Source organism: Ictalurus furcatus, chromosome 11, assembly GCF_023375685.1.
Source record: "Ictalurus furcatus strain D&B chromosome 11, Billie_1.0, whole genome shotgun sequence".
Classification (NCBI taxonomy): domain Eukaryota; kingdom Metazoa; phylum Chordata; class Actinopteri; order Siluriformes; family Ictaluridae; genus Ictalurus; species Ictalurus furcatus.
The window spans coordinates 9,678,448-9,695,825 of NC_071265.1; the positions used below are offsets into that span (position 1 = coordinate 9,678,448).

Consider the following 17,378-nt stretch of genomic DNA (forward strand, 5'->3'; position numbering starts at 1 on the left):
GTTATTCACATGAAATTTGGAACAAATGTTGATGCGTTCAATACTTATTTCCCCCACTGTATAAGCTAACTTGTTCATGAATTTTTGCAAAATTCATTTTACAACTTTTTTTGAGAATGTTTCAACAAGTAAACCACTGAGAGTGTAGTGCTTATGTCTGTAATGGATAGACATGACACCCTGGCTAAAACATGTACCGTATATAATCATAGGCCCATTTAAGATAGACATCCCCCCATAACTACTTCTCTGATGAAGCTCTCCACTGTGTTTGCTCAGAGCCACTGACTGAACTGCTCAGTACTAAAACTGTTTGATTTGCACTAAAAGACTCTGAATATTGAACTCTCCAATGAATCATGGGTTACAGCAGCTCACATAATGACAGCCATTTGCAGATCTGTGATGGGGTGTTGATGACATGGATGGGTTGTAATCTGTCGACAGGTTCTGGCAATCACACTGTTCCTTCCCTCTCCATTAACTTTTAGTGTGTTACAATTAAACCCATCACATCCCCTCCCATGTTAATGCAAGATGTTTTAATCACAATTTCCTAAACATTTCTTTATTCTTGGATTCCACTTAGATTGGATTAGCAGATTTACCATATTTAATGATGCCAAACTCAAACCCTCTATTCAAATCTTCGAATCTTAAGATTCTTAAAATAAATCAATCTTTTTGGTTATTCTAGAAACTCTGCTTAGGGGACAGGAGTCTGTTTGTAGTTACTACAGCCTTAAGTGTTGAAATTCTCTGCTTGTTCTCAAGCATGTTGAATATCCACTGGTTTAACTACAGCCTCAGAAGCACTCTACTTGCACAGATGATGAAGGACTTTTGTCTGAGTTTGGAAACTCACCTGCTGTTGAACAAACATCTAAAACTGCACAAAACAAGCTGCTAGACTGTATGCTGGATAACTGTATGTTGTGACCCTCAACTGCTATAAATTGGTTTACCCTAAAAATTCACTAGATGATAACCTATAGCATAAGTCAAGTGTGATAGCCTCTTGACTTGTTTTTGTTTGCGGTAGACGTTCCAAAGTTTTCCAGTACAGGATAGAGGTAAACACGCAAGCATTTTTTACCATAAACTTTTACAAGAGAGAGAAAAAAAAGAAAAGCTAGTGATAGAAAGGCTGTTTGTAGCTCCTATAATGTAAGTAATAACAGAAAGTAACTTTTTTCATGGACACTCCATGACATTAAATGTGCATATAAATGGATAAAACTTATGGTCATTCTTTAATAAATAAAATGTGGTAATGATAAAAATCCTTCACTTTGTGTCAGACTGCATCACATCACGCTGTTGTTGATTATTTTCTTATAATATAATATAATATAATATCCTGTTGTGTTCTTTAATTATTTTATATTAAGTGTTTTTCCCCCTGCAAAACACTGTCCACCTCAATAGTAATCCCTTTGCCAAGGTTGACTCTATTTCCATTTTTTATTTCACATTTGTATTTGTATGTTGCATTTCTTCTTATTTTATTTCACTTTAGTTTTATCTGGAAAATTCATAAGTGTATTCTTTAATGTGATAGTTACATAAAATGAATTATCAGATTATTGTTATTATTAGAGCAGCTCAGTCCTGATTCACATCCAGCACCACAGTAACAGACCCACGTGGTCTCTCTCTCTCTCTTTCAGTGCTGCCTGGCCAGTGTGGAGCTTACTATGTTATTCAGTGTGTCCACCTGCCAAAAAAAAAACAAAACAAACCAATGCATTCATAAGCACCAGTGTAGGAAAGGTATATACTATACAATATAACCATAAAACTAGAACCTGTTTTATTAAGTACTGCCACCCCAACTACTTTCAGTCAATAACAAATTTTTTCTTGTTTTATATACTTTAGCAAACAATGATCTAATCTTGCTTTACAAGACATATAATTTTCTCCTCTTTGTGTCCTCAAACCTTTAGGCCCTATTATACTGTACTGTATGACTTATGATGCACAGGATGAACATTTTGACTTGTTGAAGCTCACCTCTGTTGCTTCTCCTGCTGTGAAGTTCTTCAGCTTGTAGACACTGACCTGGCCCTCACTGTCCCCTACTAGAACACAGTCTGTCTTCATGGCAAATAGCAGAGAGGTTGGGTTCATCCCTGGAATGGCCTCACTTACTAATGTCGGATTCAGACTGTGAAATAGAAATGATCCAGGAATGAAAAACAAAGCAATAGGTAGCAGAAAGAAAACCATGCCATAGGGCACCTTTTCATTGGTTAATCATCTGTCAGCAAAAAGAGTGATACAAAACCAAATATGAATGCTGAGGGTGCTTACATGCTAGCTCCCAGATCCCAGATTTCCACTCTATCCTTGTTGACCACCCCGAATACAGTAGCCCAGCGAGGGGACCACATGATATCATACACAGGTTCCTTGATGGAAGTGAAGCTCAGCACGGGAGTAAAGTGATCCTGACTCCAAAGCTGAATGGTCCAGTCTGCAGAACAGCTGAGGAAGATGTCTGGACAAAATGGTGACCATGTGACCTTATAGACAGGACCCTAATGAGATTGAAGCAATATGTGATGAGTTGATGGAGTCCAGTCAGGAAATGCAAACCAGTGTTACCAATTGACTAAAAGGCCCAAATAAAAAAAAAAAATGCATCAATTTAAAAAGACCCAAAATGTACCAATAGCATGGGCTACTTTGTGTAAAATCATGATATACTGCATAATAATCTTCAATTCCAGGTTGTAACACTACAAAATGTAGAAAGGTTCAAGAGGGTGAATGCAAGGCACTATATGTAGAAAGTCCCCTACGAAAAGCTATACTAAATCATAATTTCATCATGTATTAAATACAAATTTTAAATGTTACTGTTTGTATTTATTATTCAAAATAACATTTTAGGTTGTTTGAAAACAAATCCCAATATGAAAGTACTTTTTGACTACAACAATATGAAAAAAAAAAAAAACAAGTCAAATAGTATCACATACAGGTGCATCTCAAAAAGTTAGAATATCATGGAACTTTCATATATTCTAGATTTATTACACAAAGTGAAATATTTCATTCATGATTACAGCGTACAGCTCATGGAAATAAAAAAAATCCAGTATCTCAAAATATAAGAATAAAGAATTTATAATACAGAAATGTTGACCTGAGAAGAGCTCTAATCATCTAATTAACTCAAAACACCTGCAAAGGTTTCCTGAGTCTTTAATCTCTCACTCTGGTTCAGTACACACAACCACAATCATGGGGAAGATGAAAGTAAATGTTGCATTTCATTTGGAAATCAAGATCCCAGAGTCTGGAGGAAGAGTGGAGAGGCACAGAATCCAAGTTGCTTGAAGTCCAGTGTGAAGTTTCCACAGTCAGTGATGATTTGAGTTGCCATGTCATCTGCTGGTGTTGGTCCAATGTGTTTTCTCAAGTCGAGAGTCAATGCAGTCGTCTACCAGGAGATTTTAGAGCACTTCCTGTTTCCATCTACTGACAAGCTTTATGGAGATGCTGATTTCCTTTTCCAGCAGGACTTGGCACATGCCCACAGTGCCAAAACTACTAGTAACTGGTTTGCTGACCATGGCATTACTGTGCTTGATTGGCCAGCAAACTCGCCTGACCTGAACTTCATAGAGAATCTATGAGAGACCCCAGACCCAACAATACAGACGAGCTGAAGGCCACTATCAAAGCAACCTGGGCTTCCATAACGAACACCTCAGCAGTGCCACAGGCTGATTACCTCCATGCCACGCCGCATTGATGCAGTAATTCATGCAAAAGGATTATCGAGTGCATAAATTAAGATACTTCTCAGAAAGTCGACATTTCTGTATTATAAATTCTTTATTCTAATATTTTGTGATACTGGATTTTTTATTTCCATGAGCTGTTAGCCAGAATCGTCAAGATTAAAACAAAACAAAACAAAAGGCTTGAAATAGTTCACTTTATGTGTAATGACTCTACAATATATGAAAGTTCCACTTTTTCAATTAAATTACGGGAAAAAATTTACTTTTCCACAATATTCAAATTTTTTTAGATGCACCTTTATGGTCCTGAGTAACTAACACCTGATACAGACACAACACAAATAGTCCTCTATGTATTATGCATTATTGTTACCACGGTATGTGTGGCTATGTGTACAGAAGGAACCTACTAGGTGATTTGTGTAGGTCTCCAAGAACTGCTCGTTGTATGAACAGGAGCATTCATGAATATGTCCCTCTTCCGTTCCCACCAAATACATGTTGGAATCCTGTTGCATAGATACAAAAAACAATAAAGAAATTGTTTCTTCAAGTACTATAAAATACTTTTATTAACCTATAAAGCACTAAATGGTCTCGCGCCACAATATCTAAGCGACCTTTTGGTTTTATATAATCCGCCACGCCTACTTAGATCAAAAGATGCAGGCTATTTGACGGTACCTCGAATTGTGAAGGCTACAGCAGGGGGAAGAGCTTTCTCTTATAGAGCCCCACAGTTATGGAACAGTCTTCCTATTAGTGTTCGGGACTCAGACACAGTCTCAGTGTTTAAGTCTAGGCTTAAAACGTATTTGTTTACTCAAGCCTACCCTGACTAGATTCTGTTCTACTACTTCGCAGTCATAATTATCTTTTTTCTCCCTCTCTCTTTCGCCGAGCCCCACATGAATTTATGGAGATACTAGAGATCCAGATCCTTTCTGCCTCTGGATGGAGCTCAAATCTTCTCTAATTCCAGACTGCTGGGACTACGGCTGCTCCTAAGGCCATACAGACTTCATATAAATCCATAATGAACTTTTTCACACTATCTGTTGTTACCCAGATGAGGATGGGTTCCCTTCTGCGTCGGGTTCCTCTCAAGGTTTCTTCCTCTTAAAACATCTTAGGGAGTTTTTCCTTGCCACCGTCGCCACTCAGTGGCTTGCTCAGTTGGGATAAATTCGCACCTTTAATATCTGTATACCATGTTGATATTTCTGTAAAGCTGCTTTGAGACAATGTCTATTGTAAAAAGCGCTATACAAATAAAATTGAATTGAATTGAATTGAATAAAGATATGCTGCACTTCTCCCTGATTTAAGTGATAGTTTGTGATTAAATTTAATTTACACTATGTTCTCCACTACCCAAAAGCAGTCAATCAGCCAAGACATGTTTCCCATCTGAAGTTCGCTTCATTAATTCTGCACTGAAACTACAAGGCTAATCTAGCTAAAATAATTTAAGCTTGTTATTACACCCTGTTGGCCATCTTAATACAGATTAATGCACATTTATTCTGCTGTTTTCCAAAATTACATACACGATATTGTCAAAATATGTGGACACCTGACCATCATACCCATATGCAATTGTTGAACATCCCATTTCATAACCATGGGTATTGACATGTAGCTGGTCCCCCTTTACTGCCTCCACTCTTCTGGGAAGGCTTTCCAATAGTTTTTGGATTGTGGCTGTGGGGATTTGTGCTCATTCAGCCACAAGAATATTCGTGAAGTCAGGCTCTGTCCTGCTACACAGTGGTTCACAGTCTGCATTCTAATTCATCCCATAAGTGTTCATTGGGATTGAGGTCAGGGCTCTATGCAGGCCACTCGAGTTCTTCCACTCCACCCTTGGCAAACCATGTCTTTATAGACTTCCTTTTGTGCACAGGGGCATAGTCATGTTGAAACAGGTTTTAGTGAGGACTCTTAGTGCCAGTGAGGGCAAATCTACAGCATACAGACATTCTAGACAACATTGTGGCAACAGTTTTGTTACAAAGAATTTGGTTAAGCCAAATGAAGTCTATTGTGGGATGATTAATTTTTTACCCCATTTTCTCTCAAATTGGTCAGTTGCCCAAACACTAGCTAGCCTTCCCTTATCATTCAACAGCTACAGTACTAACTGGGGAGGATGAAGGCTAGGATATACCAAAATATACAGTATATCTTGGCTGCCCAACTACATCTGTAGTGTAAGTGACAGTAAATTGTGTTTGTGTTTGATCCAGTGCAACGTTTCTAACATGGGGGTGAAAATCGAAGCACAGTCCAACCGCCCAGCGAGAGATGAATGGCTCATGCCTCCAATCTTGCTCCGTTTTCTCGTTCCTTATCCTCTTCAGCTTCAAAATATCTGGTTCAAAGCAACGACGCACAACAGACACAAAGAACGTAAGTTGACCTTTACCATGATGTTATAAGACATTTTTATTTTTGATTAGTCACATACTGTAGATCAGTCTTGTCTAATGATGAAAATGGACCTGGAGGACTGTAGAACATCTTATCAACTCATCTTTGACCTTAACAGAGAACCAACCATCCATTTCCACCACTACACAGACATGTTCTACGGTTTGTTTGTTTGTTTTTCATAACTACAGAAAAGATTTTTTTGTTAATCAATTTACCGGTGCAGTCAAGGCCTTGATGAAGGAACCATTCACTGATCCTCGCATCAGCAGACACAGAGAACAGTGTCTCTCTTTTATCTTCTCCTGATGGACTCTGTATGCGATTGATCCACTTCACCTGCCACACTGGAGCTGTGTGTTTTTGGCTACAGTCCCTGCACAAGCGTATGAAACACGGTCAATGATAGGTCAGCTAAAGTCAGACCTTATGTGGCAAAAAAGTGTGATCATCCAGAACCCTTCAATCAAACAATTATCCACACATGTTTTTACCATGTATTCCTTAGTACTCTGCTCTTTTCACTATGTAGCACCATGCACAATTTCATTCTAATTTCTACAGAAATTTCTAGAAACAGTGGAGAAACTGTCAAACTGTAAAGGATGGGAGGTCATGGGAAACAGGAAACCCAAGAATGTTATTACTGGCAATGTTTCCTCATGTTGATTTAAGCACATCATGTCCATATAGAAGTGCAGAAAAACAGGTCTATGACTTTGAAAACCTCTTAGCCAGGCTTACTTCCTGTGTCAGCTTTACTGTTTTAAATGTTTTAGTGTTGAGCAGAATCAATAGAAAAACCATTAACAAGTGAACATCTTGTGTCATAACAACCAGTGAAAACGCTTTTAAAAAAAGTTTTTATGTAGCTGGTTTTTATGTTAATTACAACAAACCATTGACTGCAGTCAAGTCTGAAGTATTGATGGGTCATTTTCAAAGAGAACACACACTGAACACTTTGAGGTTACCTATATTTATAAATGTGGGTTAAGTGTAATAAGAGTAATTTGCAACTACAATGAATAAAATAGAATGAAAGTAGTCTCACAGCAAATTAGCTCTTTGACATACTGTAGGTTCCATGTATTTATCTCTACTTCAGATAGCCTCAAGTGCCTATAGTGTCATATCCATCCATTTTCTGTACCGCTTACCCTACAGGCTGGTGGGGAGCCTCTCAGAGGACACCCTGGATGGTGTGCCAACCCATCACAGGGCACACTCACACACTACAGAAAATTTAGAGATACCAATCAGCATACAGCGCATGTCTTTGGATTGGGGGAGGAAACCAGAATACATGGAGGAAACCCTCAAAGCACAGGGAGAACATGCAAGCTCCATGCACTCAGGGTAGAGGTGGGACTCGAACCCCCAACCTTGGAGGTGTGAGACAAACGTGCTAACGTTTAAACACCGTGCCCCTCATTTAGCATATCTGTAAATGTCCATATCAGTCCATTTGTTCACTATTAAACAGCAGACAACTGACCAAGATAAAGAGGTTACTGAAAATGAATCAATAAACAAATAGATGCTTGCTCTTGCTTAAATAAGTGTAGGTAATTATTTAACACTAGAACATGTTAAAAGCAAGCTTTTAAAAAATGGCTGTTGACTTTTGAGGGGGGGGGGGGGGGGGCATGGGTGTGACCCTTCGTAGCTTGGAGAGTTCTGGCTCCAAAAAGAGAAGAGCTCAGGAGGCATGATAATTTCAGAATGAACCACAGACCCTATCCTTCTGTGCTTCCGATGAAGTGTGAAGTAAAAGTGCTCATATTACTACCTGTTGTCACAGACCAGTGCTGCCTTAGTGCCCTGCACGTTGTAGATGGCGATGGTGCCATCATATAGGCCCACTGCTAACTGACTGGGGTTAGAGGCTGAGAAGTCCAGGGATGTTACACTTGTTTTACAGTTGAAAATCCGCTCAGGCCACTATGATACATACACAGAAACACTTAGTAGCACGGTCACAGCTATAGAAAGATTTGCTGACATTTGGATTTACGAAGCGAACATGTATCATACAGTAGGATTCTTCAGAGACCAGACGCAGACCAGCCCAGATTTCTGATCCTTGAAGTCAACCCGCCCGTATCCCACCGCCAGGATGTCCTACAGTAAAACGTAAGATGACTGCTAGTTAATCATAAAATCTTACACAATCAGTTGAATTCGATGAAATTTTCGTTTGTATAGTGCTTTTAACAATAAAAAAAAGCAGCTTTCCAGAAATACAGATGTAGATGTAAACCCCTAATGAGCAAGCAAGCCGATCAAGAGCATCAGGAATATATTGCAGGGTCATTTTTATCAATCAAATGAGAAAAAGGAGGGCTGAAAGAGTGTGTCGTATATTACTGGATTTTTCTTGTTCCAGGCCATGCTGGTGACACTGTGGCCCTTGGTTGGCTCACAGCTGAAGGTCCAGAGAAGCTCCAGAGCTGGGTTGAGCGAATTCTCTTCCTTATCCGGTACCATGTCCTCTACATGGTCTGGATCTGGGCAGAAAAGAAACCATGGACATGCTCTATAAATATACTAGATTCAATATATAAATAGAAACATACAAAAGACACAAGGTGTCTAAAGAATCAAGCTAAATACAGGCTTTTCATTGAACATACAACATACATTTTGAAAATAATGTCTTAGTAATGCCATTTGATTTAAGAATACATGTTGTGTTTTATTCAAACAATACTTCAACAGATGAATGTTTAGACACTACTCATTACCTGGCAGTATGGACAGCCCTCTGTAGGCAGCTAGTTTGTGTTGGTAGATGTTCAGCAGAACCATCCTCTCCATCACCTGCAAGGACTGCTGGAACTTCTCTGAGGGCAGGATCTGCTCTGGGTCAGGCTCATCCTCCATCTGAGCTGTGGAAGCCTCCATCTGTCTTTGGGAGCTAGCGGTACTGACTAAGTACACAAAGAGTCGTAAAGAATCAGTGAATTATTTGCATGTCATATGACATTCTTGAAACTGATTGGTCAGAAGGTGTAGGTCATTTTTTATAACAGCAGCTCTGACGGTAGTTTTGACTATAATAAAAATTACAGGTTTATATTAATGTGCTTGTTTCTATAGTAACAACTTACACAGGGACTTGTATGGTGGACAGTCCACATTAACAACGTCCACATAACAATGTGTGTATTTGTTGACATAGTGAATTTTACTGTGAGGAGAGATTAGTTTCGCATTTTTGGAAGGAGTCTCCAGTGTCAGTGCTTTGTAACAGTAGGTTTCCAATACAGCAGAGTCTTCAGGATAGAGGACTTGGGAGGAACGACTGTTTATAGCTGCTATAATGTGAGTGCTAGCAGGAACTAACTTGCTTCATGGACGTTCCTCGGCAATGAATGTAACTATTAATGGATAAACATGATGATAAAAATTGCGGTGATATCAGAGGAATAAAACTTCACATCACATCACATCACATCATCTACCTATAACAGAACAACCCTGTGTGTTATTTCTTACATAATAATAACAACTAAAAAGGCTGAAACATGGAAGTTACGGTAAATGAAAATGCCACACTTACCCGTACTGGTGGCACTGACTCTGGACATGGTTCTCTGGAGACCTCTGTTTGACTCTAAGTGAGTCTGACTGGAGGAGACATCTGGGCTGCTGGGTTTCTCTTTATCTGTATTACTTCCTTCTGAGTCTTCTGCCCTGCTGCTGCTCACAGACAAGTCATAGATGTCCCAACTGGTGGCCATGGAACCTGCACATATAAATCTAATAAAAATCTAGTCAAATGTAATAGACACATAACTGAATGAGATTTTGTGGAGAAAATATTTCAAATTCATCATGTTTATGTCTGTAAATTTAACAGGAGTAGCAAGGACGTGTGCAGAATGATAAATGCTTCCGGTACAAAGCTGAAAAGTTTTTTTGAAACAGAAGAAATGCATTGTGAAATTAAATTAAATTAAAAGGCTTTGCACTTTTTTAAATGACTTTGTTGGATTTTATTACGCCTATTGTTATCCTAGTAAAACAAATACATTTAGAATAGGTTTAAGAGCCCAGTGATATGCCATTCAGTATAACAGATAACATACAGAAAAATACATATATCAAGACTACTTGATATATTGCATAACAGGTTCAAAAATATTACTGCAGCAAATATACACCACTAAAAACCACAGTTATGTTATTTTAAAATATATACATCGTTGTTACAGACACAGCTCATACTTGGTAAATGGTCTGCACTTATATAGCGCTTTTATCCAAAGCGCTTTACACTGTGTCTCATTCACCCATTCACACACACACACACGCATGGTAGAAGAGCTGCCATGCAAGGCGCTAACTTGTCATTGGGAGCAACTTGGGGTTCAGTGTCTTGCCCAAGGACACTTCGGCATGTGGAGTCATGTGGGCTGGGAATCGAACCGCCAACCCTACGATTAGTGGACAACCCACTCTACCACCCGAGCCACAGCCGCCCGTGTAAAGATACTTGTAAGAAGTTCTTCTAAAGAAGACACCATTTTATATTTCTTGTATGCATTTCTTTATAAACTGTATCTTTGAGTCAATTAGTGCATTATACTGTATGACTAATCAAAATCTTTTAATTTGTCATACAGTCAAAAATTGGAAAATTACAGTTATACACAGTAACTTGCCTTTTTCCACCTTGATGATGTGGTCACTTTGGACTTCTTTAGATTTAGATGCTGCGTTAATCGTCTGCATTTCTCGCTCCACATATTTATCATTTCCCTGTCTGCTCTTGCAAATTTCTGCGTATGCCTTGTTCCGTTTCCTTCAGGCACAAAGAGAGAGACGTACGTAACTATCGAGTTATGTTTATGCATCAAGCTGATATAAAGTCAGTATTTCAGTAAACAAATCAACCACAGAAGAGCTCGGCGTTGATTTGCGTGATCTCAGCAAAGCTTTTACACACCTCACACACCAGCTTGTGTTTCAATGCAATGAAAGATGATCTTACTTGACTGCTTCAGCCTCTTTTGAGTCAACAGATACGGACACTGCAGGAATGTCCAGGAAGCACATGATCTCTGTCTCAGTGAGGTAAATGTCCACTGGATTGTCCAGCAGGGGCTCCTTGATTTGTTCCTCACTCTTGATCTTTAGTTCTTTAAAAAACAAATATAAGTCAGTGTTCAAAATGAAAGTATGAAGTATACGTTTTAGTGTTAAAATTTATGCACTGCACTACACATTTTTGACTACATATATTTCTAAAACTGACATGCTTTCCTGAACTGAAACGTCTTTCTCTTTAGTACATACATTATATGGCCAGAAGTTTGTGGACACCTGACCATCACATCCATATGTGTTTTTTGAACATCCCATCCCAGATTTAGTCCCCTTTTTGCTGTTATAATAACCTCCACTCTACTAGGAAGGCTTTCCACTAGATTTTGGAGCATGGCTGTGGGGATTTGTGTAAATTCAGCTGCAAGAGCATTAGTGAGGTCAGGCACTGATGTTAGGTGAGGAGGCCTGAGGTGCATTCAGCGTTCCAGTTCATCCCAAAGGTGTTCAATGGGGTTGAGGTCAAGGCTCTGTGCAGGACACTCGAGTTCTTCCACTCCAATTTTGGAAAACCATGTCTTCTTGGAGCTCGCTTTGTGCACAGGGCTTCTTAGCATACATACTGTAGCCATTCAATACAATTGTGTTGTTCCAACTTTGTGGAAACAGTTTTGGGAAGAAACGCATATGGGTGTGATGATCAGGTGTCCACAAACGTTTGGCCATATAGTGTGGTGGTCTGGGAAAACCTATTGGATGTTGCTTTTCTTAAATTCTGACAAAAAAACAAAAAAATAAAAAAATTTATTGGATTTTTATTCCTATTACATACTTTGACAGCTCAATATTAAGCATCCATAAAGTATTCCACCAAACGATGTTGAATTAAGCAATATCACACAAGCAAGTGTGCCTTTGTAATAAATATAGTATAGTATGACTATGATTTGGCGATAGGCACAAAGCCACAGGCCTCCTGTTCTATACAAAGAAATTCATTTTGAGTAACTGATATTTCAAACAAGGCACATGGTGGTTTAGTGGTTAGCACGTTTGCCTCACACCTCCACGGTTATGGGTTCGATTCCCGGTGCTGCAAGGGTTTTCTCCCCCAGTCCAAAGACATGCATGGTAGGCTGAGTGGCATGTCCATAGTGTGTGAATGTGTATGTGATTGATTGGCACCCTGTCCAGGGTGTACCCCAGCTTGTGCCCCATATTCCCTGGGAGAGGCTCCAGGTTCCCCACAACCCTGAAGGATAAGCGGTATAGAAAATGGATGGATGGATATTTCAGGCACAATATGGACAAATATTTTGTTTACTGTTGCTCCATTAATAAAGATAGTTCCCAATGAAGCCACATCTGGATAGACAGAGTGCAGTACAGTAAGAGTAGCATCCCTTTCTACGTAATGAACTATTGCTATTTTTTGTAACACACACACACACACACACAGCTGGAGTGATACAAACAGTGAAATGTAGCAGTGCTATTATACTAAATCTCAGCACACTTGGAATGCTACTTGCTCAATCAATAAATAATATAAATGTTTTAAATGCCTATACTACCTTCCTGCAAAGATCATACTGTATAACACACTGAAAACTTTAGGGATGAACTGGAATACAGATTGCGTCCTCGCACGACATCGGTGCCTGACCTCACTAATGCTCTTGTGGCTGAATGAGCACAAATCCCTACAGCCACACTCCGAAATCTAGTGCAAAGCTTTTCGCAGCGTGTGAAGGTTATTATATCAGCAAAGGGGGAATCAATCTGGAATAGGATATTCAACAAGCACATACAGTATGGCTGTGGTGGTCAGATATCCACAACCTTTTGGCCATATAATGTGCTTAGTTTCACAAAGCAGACAGATCAGAAGAGATGGGCAAACCTGAGAGACTAATCAAGGTTTCCTGTTTTGCAGAAATCTCCTCAATTTCATCGCTCACCGATTCCATCGCAGAGTGACTCGACACTAACGTACTCCCAAAAACAGACCTAGAATAGAAAATTCCTCAATTATTATCATCCTGATTCATGCTGACTCTCAGAGTCTGAATAGGATTGACACAAAGGGAGAGAGAGCTTGTGTACTATAGATACAGAGGGGGAAATAAGTCAACATTTTTTTCAGTAAATCTATTTCCTCTGAGGCTATTTGCATTAAATTTTCACCTGACATCAGTATTAACTCAAGAAATCCACACATATAAAGAAATCCAAACATTAAAGTCCTCTTGAAGCTGTCATTACAAACAAAGTCTTCTCCACTAAGTATTAAATAAATTTCAGTTAGCGTGTTCAATACTTTTTTCCCGTGTCGTTCCGCTTTATTACACATAACTTAATTTACGGACTTTAATGTTGTGAAATCTTTATATTTCCGGATTTCTTGAGTTAATACTGATGTCTGGTGAAAATTTCATGTGAATTACATCACCGGAAATATATTTACTGAAAAAAATGTTGACGTGTCCAATACTTATTTCCCCTGCTGTAAGAACACCTGTGAACTACCGTATCACTCGATTTGCAGCAGAGTTACATGGTAAAGGGTCCTGCAGAGCTCGCACTCATGGTGTGGTACACTGTAGACAGAAAGTCAGAGACGGTCCCTTCTGATGCGTCATGTCCTGGGAATATTTTGCTCTGTTTGGTTTGCGTGGCTCCGGGTTCCAGCTGGTACAGAGGCTGAGGAGTGACATCCTTCCCTGTTTCATCAAACACCTGAACAAAAAGTCAGCAAACACATCATTAAACAGATGTTTTAGCCTGAAATTGAGTCTCAGTTCAGACACACAGTGACCTGGGGTAATGGCTGTTACCTGTACAGTGTGTTTGGGGGTTTGAACGGAGCCTTTATCAAGAACTTTACTGTCTCTTGCTAAAGAGAAGCTCCTTCGGCTCACAGACGCATTGACAATCCTCCTGTTTGTGGAACTTCGGTTTATACGGAGTGTTCCAGATCCTGACTGATTCATCACTCGTGATGATCTAAGGATTATAATTATCATCATCATCATCATCATCATCATAAAATTTGTATTTCTTGAAATAAATATTGTGCTCATAAAAGCTGAAAAGCTACTGAGGGGTGGATTGCTCGAGGAAGAAAAGTTAAAGATTAAAGATTAAAGAAAGCGAGAGAGACAAAAGAAATCAGAGTAAGAAGAAAATAAGGATAATGAAGAACGAGAGGACAGATGAATGTCTGTCTCTGCCATGTGCAGGATTGTCAGATGTGCAGCCAAAAATCATCCCAAACCCTCACCCATCACCAGCACTCGAAATATAATATATGTAAAGTATGATCAATTGACACAACACAAATCATTCGTAAAATAAAAGTACATTTTACTTAATTTGTCTTTACTCTAGCTATAAATCCTTATTTCTACCGATACCATCTTAACTTTAATCATTATACTATAATAATTCATCACAGTACAGTGTATAGCCCATACATTTACTGCATACACTAAACAAATCAGCTTGCTTTTTTTTGACTTACATCAAATTGATATTACACATCAACCTCCAAACTGCAATTTATTTATTTTATTTTACCAACAAAAAAACCCACAATTTTTTTTTTTTTTTTAAAAGTATGAGGAAAAGCAATCCTTTATTATGATTGTTGTTGTTGATGATAATAATCCGTCCATCCAGCTATTTTCCATACCGCTTATCCTACACAGGGTCGCGGGGGATAAGCCTGGAGACTATCCCAGGGACCTCGTGGCACAAGGGTGTGGACGATACCCTGGACCCATCACAGGGCACAATCACACACTACGGACAATTTGAACATGCCAATCAGCCTACAGTGCATGTCTTTGGACTGGAGGATGAAACCAGAGTGCACGGAGGAAACCCCCAGAGCACGGGGAGTACATGCAAACTCTGTGCACACAGGGTGGAGGTGGGACTGATGATGATGATGATGATGATCAGTAGAAGAAGTAGTTGTTGTTTATTTATATTGTACATTGTACTGAATATATGTCTGCTTTTAATTAGAACCATGAAACTCTATAATTATATAGGGTGAAGTCAGCTAAAATGGTCCACTTTTTGGTAAATGATTTAGAATACCATCAAATAAGCTATGCATGATATCTAATGATATTTTTATAAATTAGCATGGGTCTCTTCAATATAATTTTCTTTCAAAAATGTGAAAAAGTATCATTGTTTTAAAATTATGAGAGTTAGAGTATCGGCAGGTACCCTCTTGAGCCACAGCACAATGTTCAGGCAAATTGGGCCAGCTGTTCACTTAAAATGGACCAATATAAAAAGATAACACAGGTAATTTCATCTGAAATCATTTTAATTTTAACAGTAAATTGACACTATTGTGTTCAGTGTGCCATAGCAACAACTTTCATTTAATAGAATGGCACATCTTCTCCACAGCTCTCGTGGTACCATGAGTTGCACTGACAACAGCACACCCTAAATGTTCCTGCTGTATTGAATGCTGCAAGGAACGTCGTGGTCTCTCCTTTCTCCCAGCAGTAACCTCTACACAGGGTTTACCCACATCCCCAACCACACGGGTAGAGCAAAGCTGGTCTTGCAGGCCAAATACATCGCAATTCCAGAGATGTGATGAAACATCTCTAATTGCAAGTTCCTCCAGCAGGTCTTCATACCGTTGAAGCCACTTTCCTACCACACCAGGGTTCAGCTCTGCTGCTCCTGCTGCTGAAATGGCCTCTGGTGTCCTGACGCTGAGGTCTGGATTCCGTTTAAAAAAAAAAACGAAACCAGTAATATCCAGCAGTGCCTTTTACTTCAGAGAAGCCTTTGATATTATTGGTCTTTGCAGAATTAAATGCAATACCCTGGACAGCTCTTTTGGTAAGAGGGAAGCCTCTTTTGGAGAGGAGCTTGATAAGACTGGCCAGTTCTTTCTCAGATTCCACTGGCAGGTACTGCTTCCTCACAGATGCGTAGCCAGAGCCAGCAACTTTGCCACTAATGCGCCTATGCAAAGTCGTCTTTGGAATGTTCCAAGCCCTTGCTAAAAAGCGAACATTTAAGGTTTGCACTCTATCAACTATCTCCTGGTATTCATTAATGTCACCCCTCATTCTGTCCTTTCTCCACTGGTTGTATTGACATCTTCCTTCCTTTCCCTTTCTCTTCTCTCTTCTTCTGTCTCTTTTTCCTTTCTTTGCCTGTCCTCCTGCCATACTGTCTGCAACACAAAATATTTAAAAAGATTTTGTACGGATATATATCTGAACCTATTTTTCACCCTCAATTTCTGTGTATGAGAGAGAGAGAGTGAGTGTGTGTGTGTGTGTGTGTGTGTGTGTGTGTGTGTGTGTGCGGCCCATTTTAGCTGAAAATTGTGGTCCATTTTAGCTAGCTGGTTAAGCCAAAATGGGCCACTACCTAAAATGACTTTTTTTTTCCACAAAAAAAATCAATGTTTCTCAATATTTAAATTAAAATATTTGAAAGAGCCTGTCAAAACATTGTTCATAGACCTTTTGCTTCATTGGTAAGCTTACTTATAATTGCTTTATCACTCTTATTAGTGATGAATGAAATTTACTATGCCATGATCACTTACCATACACTTTCTCTGACATGCTTCATATAACACTCTGCCCCGCCCACTTTAAGAACCTTAGACCAATCAAAATATTGCTATATGTCAAGTAGTGTTGTAGCAGCAATGTAAGATCAGTTATTGTGATTGGCTGTAAAAACATAAAAGGCTATGAGGCTCCAACCTTATCTGGCCCATTTTAGCTGACTTCACCCTAATTCCACTTTACTAAAATGTTAAAGTGCTAGAATAAATACAGATAAATGACTTAAACGAACTATAACGTTACCTAATTTCCAAAAATGTTTAGTAATAGTGGCGTTAGCTCATTTTAAGTCTTTAAGTTGTTTACGCTAAATAGGTATTTTATCCATAAAGGAATAACTTACCGGGTCACTTTTGCAGTAGGTCTCACTTGCTTTGCCGTGGTGTTGGACATGGTGTATCTTCACGCAACTATAAAACATACAGCAGAACTGTACTCTCACGCGCTGGTTTACTGTAACCACGGTAACAGACCCTGCCGACTAAACACATGTCAGTCCCTCCACTTAACC

The 17,378-nt window shown here is 39.2% G+C and overlaps 1 protein-coding gene across 1 annotated transcript; it reads right to left on the reverse strand.

Annotated features, from left to right (window-relative positions):
* Positions 1–799: 799 nt before the first annotated feature.
* On the reverse strand, positions 800–17,357 carry dnai4 (dynein axonemal intermediate chain 4). Its single transcript, XM_053636944.1, has 17 exons — positions 17,211–17,357; positions 14,081–14,249; positions 13,801–13,982; positions 13,147–13,253; positions 11,191–11,338; positions 10,862–11,001; positions 9,757–9,942; positions 8,939–9,124; positions 8,562–8,701; positions 8,229–8,315; positions 7,984–8,135; positions 6,410–6,567; positions 6,023–6,132; positions 4,169–4,267; positions 2,317–2,543; positions 2,017–2,170; positions 800–1,717 (listed from the first exon to the last, which is right to left on the reverse strand). The coding sequence occupies exons 1-17, from the start codon at positions 17,258–17,260 to the stop codon at positions 1,667–1,669; spliced, it is 2,346 nt and encodes a 781-aa protein (XP_053492919.1). The 5' UTR covers positions 17,261–17,357; the 3' UTR covers positions 800–1,666.
* Positions 17,358–17,378: the final 21 nt, after the last annotated feature.